This window comes from Physeter macrocephalus, chromosome 5 (assembly GCF_002837175.3).
Source record: "Physeter macrocephalus isolate SW-GA chromosome 5, ASM283717v5, whole genome shotgun sequence".
Taxonomy (NCBI): domain Eukaryota; kingdom Metazoa; phylum Chordata; class Mammalia; order Artiodactyla; family Physeteridae; genus Physeter; species Physeter macrocephalus.
This window is the reverse complement of record NC_041218.1, coordinates 3,602,462-3,611,634: the sequence shown is the minus strand read 5'-3', so window position 1 is coordinate 3,611,634 and position 9,173 is coordinate 3,602,462. Positions and strand designations below refer to the sequence as shown.

The 9,173-nt window shown below is 41.0% G+C and overlaps 1 protein-coding gene across 1 annotated transcript in view; it reads left to right on the top strand.

The window, feature by feature from the left end:
* The window catches only part of DPP6 (dipeptidyl peptidase like 6), an 824,646-nt gene that overhangs the window by 433,052 nt on the left and 382,421 nt on the right, over positions 1-9,173 (top strand). Inside the window, exon 3 of the mRNA XM_024129132.3 lies at positions 5,868-5,966. Coding sequence (XP_023984900.1) covers positions 5,868-5,966 — 99 coding nt within the window. The remainder of the gene's footprint in view (positions 1-5,867; positions 5,967-9,173) is intronic.

Sequence of the window (9,173 nt, the reverse complement as noted above, 5' to 3'; positions counted from 1 at the left end):
TGGCATTTTTCACAGAAGTAGAACAAAAAATTTCACAATTTGTATGGAAACACAAAAGACCCCGAATAGCCAAAGCAATCTTGAGAACGAAAAATGGAGCTGGAGGAATCAGGCTCCCTGACTTCAGATTATACTACAAGGCTACAGTAATCAAGACAGTATGGTACTGGCACAAAAACAGAAATATAGGTCAATGGAACAGGATAGAAAGCCCAGAGATAAACCCACACACATATGGTCACCTTATCTTTGATAAAGGAGGCAAGAATATACAGTGGAGAAAAGAAAGCCTCTTCAATAAGTGGTGCTGGGAAAACTGGACAGGTACATGTAAAAGTATGAAATTAGAACACTCCCTAACACCATACACAAAAATAAACTCAAAATGAGTTAAAGACCTAAATGTAAGGCCAGACACTATCAAACTCTAAGAGGAAAACAGAGGCGGAACACTCCATGACATAAATCACAGCAAGATCCTTTTTGACCCACCTCCTAGAGAAATGGAAATAAAAACAAAAATAAACAAATGGGACCCAGTGACTTATTCTAAATGTAAGAGTAGTTTTACTCTGAGTCTCAGGTTGGGGTCTGTCTCTCTGTGGAGCTACTTCTGACTCACCCACACTGTCCTTGTCCCCTTCGAGTTTTGAAAGCACTTAGTACTTGACATCAGCCAAAGTACTCGTAGCAGGGTGACCACTTGCTATGTGCCAGTCATTATATTGATAGTATGAGTTCCTTGTTAATCTGATTTGGTGGCTAAGTTTTTTCTAATTAAGGAAATGTATGCCTTAAAATGTTTTTTTCCAACCTTTTCTTTATTTACAGAAAACTTTTTTACCTGGAGAACATAGTGTTTTATCAGGATCATCATTAACATTACCTGCATTTTGTGATTTTATTAGCATCCCAGTTCTGGAATAGGTTGTGAACAAGCCAGATTCTGTGAATAATGTCAATATTTAAGTTCTGCAAATGTGGTTAATGTTAGCTTTCCTGCCTTCCCATGAATCTTTGGAGAAGCCACTCAGCCTCTCAGGAGCTCAGGTTTACCTTCCATAAAATGGCTTTCCTTCGTCCTCCTTCTTGTAGGATCGAGAAGTAATAACTGTCAGAATCCTCCAAAGACTGCAAAACATTTTAGAGTTGTCAGTTCTTCCAATTTCTAACAAAAGCAGAGTTTACAAGAGACTTCTGACTAATCTGGGTAGGTTTTCTCTGTTATCACATTGGGTTTGTCAGTAGCTAAACCCCCGCCCCCCAGCAGTGATTGAAAACACCTGGGAAGATTATGCGTCAGATTAACCTGCTTTACGGTCAAGGGATTTGTTTCTAATATTAAAAATCTCTGGAGAAGAGGTTCCAAAATGTTGTCCAATAATTGTACTATTTAACAACATAACTATTTAACAAGCATCAGGAATGGAAAGGAGCCTTGCATTAAGTATTGACCTACACAAAGAACAACTACATCACTACAGATTATAACAGACCTTTGCATGCCAGTGAGCTAACCAAGATGCCAAGTTAATTACAAGTGCCATGTGGTTATCTAACTATAGGACTGAAGGAAACTTCACTTTTCAATCATCCCCAAATTTTCTTCAGGATAAAGTCCAAACTCTAAGAGCCACGGGCCACTTCTTAGATCTCCATGTGTATGTTGATTTTCATTTATAGATGACAGGTTGAGCATAGAAGTTTTTCCTTTTCATTTCAAGCATTTAGAAATGAGAGAAGATATAGAGTAAAAATGTAGCTGCAGTCAAAAGCCAGAAAGGGAGTTCTTCCTATACCTAGAATAGAAAAGTATCCTTAGAAGAAGGACCAGGTAAAACCCTACAGCAGCAAGTAAGGCCAAACCCCTGCCACCCTAAAGGAACAGAGGCTGAAGTCAGGCCCAACAGGAGAGGATAGGATACTGGTGTCTATGGAGGCCAGAGGCTGGACAAGTGCCCCCTGCCTTAAAATGGCATTTATGTTCAGAGGTTCTTGAATCTCTGAAAGGGCTCCAGCCCAAATGGCCACACAGGCCTGGTGAGAGCCATTACCCGGATGGACCCTCTGACTGCCCAGGACATTCTTGTGACCACACCACCAGGAGTCTCTCATGACCCAGGACACTTGCAGGAGACAACCTTACAGCCAAGATCAAAGGACCCACAGAAACCATCCCCTAAAAGCAGCACACCAGCTTAACACATATAAGAACTTAACTCCAAAGAAATATAAATCAACTAGGGAAAACAGAAAATGACACTTTAGGGGTTTGTGTTTTTTTTAATGATCGATGTGATAAAAGAGCTTGCAACTGTAAGAGTTGATGATCTTGAGAAAAAGCTAATTAGGAATATTAGAAATTAAAATATAAATATTTAAAAACTTAAAACTCAGTAGTGAAATGAAAGAGTTAGACACACTAGAGAATAAGTAAAGTGGAAAATGGAGCTGAAGAAATCATGCAAGTAGATAAAGTGGAAGACGGAGCTGAAGAAATCATGCTAATGCTCCCAAAGACGTAAAAATGCCAAAGATGTGAAAGAAAAAACTAGGAGTGTGGAGGCTTGACCTAAACGCTCCTATGCAGGTCCAGTGCGGTCTGGAAGGATGGAGCAGTAATGTTGACTGAGACAGTTACCGGTAATATTCCTGATCCAGAGAAAGTAGTTCTTAGACTGAAAATAGTACTGACTGGGAAGCAGGATGTTTAAAGAAGATCCACAAGCAGACATTTTCTAATGGAATTTCAGAATATCAGATATAATGAGAGAATCTACCTTCATCTCGAGACATCTTCAACTCACACTTTCTACTGAGCCAATGTCGACATGCTCACAATTTCCTGAAAATACTGCATTCACCGATGCCTTCATGCCTTTGCAATCCTCCTAGCTTGAATGTTCTTCTTTTATCTCTTTTATCGTGGCTAGGGGGTTCTTTTCTCAAAGAATTCTTTCTGGAATTCCCCCTACTTTTTATTCTGCAGTCTCCTTAAATATTAGCACGCCAGGTCCTGATGCCCTCAGCCCTGTCACTGCTGCAGTGTGGTCACTCTCTCAGCCTTGGTTCCATTGCTCTGTGAGATTCTTAAGGTCAGCTATAAGGTCTTTCATTTGTGACGCTTCAGGGCTCAGCGTGACTCCTGAACATGGCAGTCACTCGTGCTTGTCACCACCTCAAAGGGTTTTTGGAATGCATCAGGCTGTAAGTCAGTAACTCAGATAGCACTTGCCCATGTGAACAAGCCGTCAAGGTCCAGAGAGGCCAGCGGTGATGGTTTTGAGGAGGCAGAGCTGATGATTGACACAATCAAGTGTCCTGGCTTGGGCAGAGCACTTTGTATAGTGTATATCATAATGCCGCCGTCACAAGCTGTCCCTATTTAAGTTGTGTGAGATTTTAAAGTATGTTTTAAAAACAGAGGAAACAATAGTTTTTTAAATATAAAACACATTTTTGGGCTTCCCTGGTGGTGCAGTGGTTAAGAAGCCACGCTTCCAATGCAGGGGGCACGGATTCGACCCCTGGTCGGGGACGTGCCGCATGCCATGTGGCGCAGCAAAAAAAAAACAAAAATTTTTTTTTTTGGATGAATTCCTAGTCATTTGTGAAAAGAAAATTTTTTATAAAGTGAATAAATTGGCTTTTCATAGCTTACCCAAAGTTTGTTGAAATGGCAGTCTTTCACTCTTTTCTTATTAGACATGTGGATAACCAAAATGTGGCTCTAGAATCATCCCTGAATAATGGTGTTTACTTAGATAAAATTTAAGTTTTAGTATGATTATTTTCTGACCGTATACTTGAGTGTCTCTGAAATTTTTATTCTTTGTTCTTTTTAAATTTTATTTATTGTATTTTAATTGAAATATATTTGACATATAACATTGTGTAAGTTTCAGGTGTACAACATGTTGATTTGATACATTTATATATTACAATATGATTGCCTTTGTAGGGTTAGCTAACACCCTCTATAAGGTCACATAATTATCTTTTTTTTCGGTAGGAATAATTAAGATCTAGTCTCTTAACAAGTTTGATGTTTATAATATAGTATTGTTGTCTATAATCACTGTACTGTGCACTTACTTATCAACTAGTTGCAAGTATACTTCTTAATTACTAGATCACGATATAACTTTTATTAGACCGTTGTCTAGTAATCTTTAAAATTTTCATTTATTTTCTGTCTTCCATACTGAAATGCATTGTGTTTGAAGCGGTGTATCTTTTTTCGGGGCTGCTTCAATTGCAGATAGGAAGGTCCTAGAGGGAAGAACTTGGTTTGGTTTTAACATGCTTTGATCAGCCCCTGGGAGAGCCCCATATATAATCAGGTCTAACAAGAAGGCCACCTTGAACCTTATCATTCTGTAAATTTCAAAAGACTTTTACACACATTAATCCTATTTGATATGCAAGAAATCAGTCAGTGTGCAACGTTTCTGAGAATTTCAGTAATCTGTCACATGCAGGGAGGCCAAAAGAAAGAAACCATAGGAGATGTAACAAAATCTACACGCTAGAATTCTAGAAGAGGCTTTGGAGATTTCATTCAGAGATTCTATATTCTTATTTCATTATGTACTATAACAAAAATTCTTTTTGTTTTCCCAACCTGCCACAGATTTTGAAACAGAAAGTTGAAAGAGGCAAAGGGTACTGTTGAGGGCAAGCATTGTGACAGCCCAAGAAGTGAAGGTGGCTCAACAGCCAGAAATTGAGGAGAGAAACAGACATAACAACCAAACCTCAAAATGTAAAAACATACTGATCTGAACCCACCTCACGTAGGATGCACACAGACCTCCACACCTTAATTAGCACTGAGAATACCCCACACAGCAGCCCAACACAAAACGGAAGAAACGAGGACCTGAATCTTCAGGAAAAGTACCACAACAGCTGGCATCTTTTATTTAAGAGGGCGGGATCATAAATAAACATTCTAGGTAAATGATGTACATCAGAAATGGTTAAGATGAAGAGTTTCTTATTATTATAAAGGAAGTGAAGGTGGTTTGGTGTCCTGTTCTGTGGGTTGAATCTGCTTTAGTCTCACAGGTCAGATGCCCAGACCGCCCTTTGTCTTTTCAAAGTAGATGAATGGATTTTTGTGCCACTGGAGAGAACGTCTTCTGAGGCAGATCTAAAACCCCAGACACTTCAACCTCAGGAAACAGGATAAAAGCTGCCAGGTTTCTAAAGTCTCCCCGCTGGGGCCCTTAGCTAACTAAACATTGCCTCTTGGGATGGGTGTTTAAGTCTTATCCCAGGTGCTTGCTCCCAAGCCTGGTGATCCAGGTTAGGGAGGGCAAAATCTGGTAGTTTGCACACAGAATTTGGGGCGTGATTCTATCTGAAGGACTAATCCCCAACCTAAAGGCAGCCAGGGACAGTGAGGCACATGGAGAATCAATACCTCAGGAATGTGTTAGTTGTCTTGGAATTTTCAGCATCCACCATGTTATCTGCAGTTGGCGTTATAAATGCTTCATGAATGACTGGTTACCTGAAGAGCTGAGATCCTTTCCTTTCTTGACTATTACCGCCTTATTGCTCATCAGTCAGTTTTGAAACAACTATTTACCTTCATATCTAAGAAACACGATCATTCATGTTTTGCAGGCAGAGGGGGCGTAATGATGCCACTTTGCTGAACAGTGATTCCCCTTACCATAGTTTTTGATAGCTTAGCTAAAGACAGAAAGCATGCTTCTGTTCAGCACTTACTTATAGAAATTATGTTTTACTGTGTATACTATTTCTGAATGGCAATCAGAATGTTTTATAGTCCTCTTTTTTTTTTTTTTTTTTACCAAAAAATAACATTTTTGACCATTTGCCTCATTCTTTTCTAGCGGAAGATAACAGTCTGTCTCAAAAGAAGAAGGTGACTGTGGAAGATCTCTTCAGTGAAGATTTCAAAATCCATGATCCCGAGGCTAAGTGGATAAGTGGTGAGTCCTGAGTCCTGAGTGCACGTGAGAAAGCACTCTCCCACTCCCTGCCACTTTTTGAGAGTTTGGGTTTCGTAGTTTGCCTTTTACCTTCTCTCTCTGGCTGTAGAAGTGGATCCTCAGAGCTCTTGCTGTGTTCACCATCTTATTATCAGTCTAAGAAAATGTGTATCTGGTAAAATCAGGCTGCTCCTTCGTGAGAAATGGGTCCTCCGTGTCGCCTCCCTGAATCATAATTTCTCAGACGGAGATGTGAGATGTTGCTAAGCAACAGGACAGGGAGAGACACAGCTGAGCCTTCCTCCTTTCTCCATGTTCTTTATTCCCTTTTGTGCTCTTCTTGCTTTCACTCCAACTAGATACAAGGGCCAAAAGGAACTAAAGGTTTCTTCTAGGATGCTGTCTAATGAAACAGCAGAGCCTCGTGCATAGATGCAGATAAATTAATTTTCCTCTTGAACTTTAATCTGGATGAAATCTTCTTTGGGCTGATTTTTTTTTTTTTTTAACAATAAAGCAAAATAGAACTGGTGGCAAAAGGCAGTATGTTTATAATTCATGTTTCGGTTCAAAACAGTCTATTTCCTGTAGTTGGGTCTGAAATAATTTTTAGAGTGCAGTCCTGAGAGGAAAGATGTAAATGACTGCTCCCCATCTTCTGCAGGCTTTGCTGCATCCCTCTTGTGTAGTCTGGTCCTAGAACCTCTGCTGCTATCTCCATGGATACTGTTTGCATTTAGTCTTAGCCTCAGTGGGATGCACTTGAAAATTAATCCTCAGGTCAAAGAACCTTTGTAGTGGAATGCTAGAGGTCTAGTTCACATCCTGGCTTCTATAGTAAATGAGGCCCAGAGAGCTTAAGTGAATTTTCTGAGGTCACAGAGCTAGTTAGTGACACAGCTGTGGCTGGAAGCCTGTCTCCTCACTTCCCCTTTTGTGCTCTTTCCACTACTGTTGTGTTGAGTGACACCATGTGATTACGTTTTCTTGCTGTCAGACTCCTCTGAAATGCTTCTTACACTTCACAAACTCTTGAAAATCAACCAGCATTGACTTTTTGCCTTTAGTCTCCCACGAGGGCAATAGCTTCTCCTTTGTCCTCCACTATGGCTTAGGTATTAATTTCTGATCCTTAGATTCACTTGTTTAAAAATTAAAGAAGTAGCTGAATCTCAGAGGGAATGTATTTTATAAGACGGAATTGGGGAGAAATGAGAGCAGTGTATTGTGAATGCCAGTGGGGGGCACATGGAAATCCAAAACATAGATAGAGCCAAGGTCTTTGTCATTTGACTGAGGAAGTAATTTTACCTTTGGGTTTGAGGGGGACTTAGCATCTGCTTCCTGTTTGTATTTACCCATTGTGGAGGAAGGAGGTAAGCATGGATAGTGTGCTCTGGGCCTGATCTTGGGAATAAAAGATGATTACTCTCTTCTTAAGGAGCACAAAGTCATTCCGGAGACAAAACAGGGAGTGACCAAAGGCAGTCGTGAAACAAAGTGCAGGAAGGATGTGATTTCCTCATTCTTCCTGAGAAGGAGTTTCAAAGATGGTGTATAAACTTGGTTCAAAGGTATAGGGTTCAGAGCAGGTCAGAGGGGGCCCTGCAAAGACTCCATGAGGTGCTAAAATAATATAGGGAAATCTTCATATTAGGGTGCCCATGGTCTCAGACTTGGCCTAAACCAGCTTTCCCTGTGCAAAAAATTTTAAAAGTGTAAACAGAGATCTGGAGGCCCAGGGGCACCTAAGTTTCTGCAGGAACCGGTGTTGGTTACTGTTGAAAGGTGTTTGTATCTCATGAGCTAATTTATGCTGCAGATGCATAGAGCTGGTCCTGAGATGTGCTGGCTTTCTGGCCAGAGGAAGGCAGCCAAGATTTTGTTATATCCACAAAGTTAGGCGTTAATACAAGCAGTTGAGAAGTGGCCTTGTGCCCAGCAGAAAATGCCCAGTCTCTCTGTTTTAGCAGGTTAAGTCTACTCATAAGACCACCTGTGGTTCAAATAAACATGACTTTGGTGTCCAGGAGCTTTCTTAAGTGGATTCTTCCTTTGTAAATGTAAGCACAGTGTGAAGTTTTATTGCAAATTAACCAAGTGGTCAGGTCTCCCCAGAGACCAGGCACTTCAAGAATGTGAGGGACCATAACTGTTTTCCCCCTACCCTTTTAGCTGCCCCCCTCCAACTTTTCTTTCACTTATTCCTCTTCCTGATCAGTCCCTTTCTTCCTGCTCCCTGAAGATGTAATAGCTTAAAGTGGATGAAATAACTGTGGTGATTAACTGTGCCTTCATAATGGATTTTTACAAGTACCACAAAAAATTCATGCATTGTTTACATTACAAGTCTAAATGTGAAGATCCACAGAAAGACTACTATACATTCATAGGATTATCAAATGTTGTGGAGCTGAGATGAGCTTTAGAAATTATCAGAACATTAATTCATTCAATTAGTGATTATTGAGTGTCTACAATGTAGCAGGCAAATTGCCCATGGACCCCCAAAATGCAAGCATTTATTTTGCCTCTGGAACAGTTTCCCTGTGGTAGACTTGGAGTCACCACCCACCACCACCACCACCACCACCACCACCTACCACCATCATCACTATGGCAACCTCATTCTTCTCCTCTTCTTCCTCCTTTCTCCTCTGTCTGTGCCTCCTCCCCTTCTTCTTCCTTACTGTCACCGTCACCACCACCACCATCATCATCACTGTCACCACCACCATCATCATCATCACCACCATCATCACCACAATCACCATCACCACCATCATCACCATCACCATCATCACATCATTATCACCACCACCACCACCATCATCATCATCACAGTCACCACCACCAACACCACCATCACCACCATCACCACCATCATCACCATCATCACCACAATCACCATCACCATCATCATCATCACCACCATCACCACCATCATCACCACCATCACCACCATCATCACCATCACCACCATCATCATCACCACCATCATCACCACCATCACCACCATCATCACCACCATCATCACCATCACCATCATCATCATCACCACCATCATCATCACCATCATCACCATCACCATCATCATCATCACCACCATCATCACCACAATCACCATCACCACCATCACCACCATCATCACCATCACCATCATCACAATCACCACCATCATCACCACCATCACCACCATCATCACCA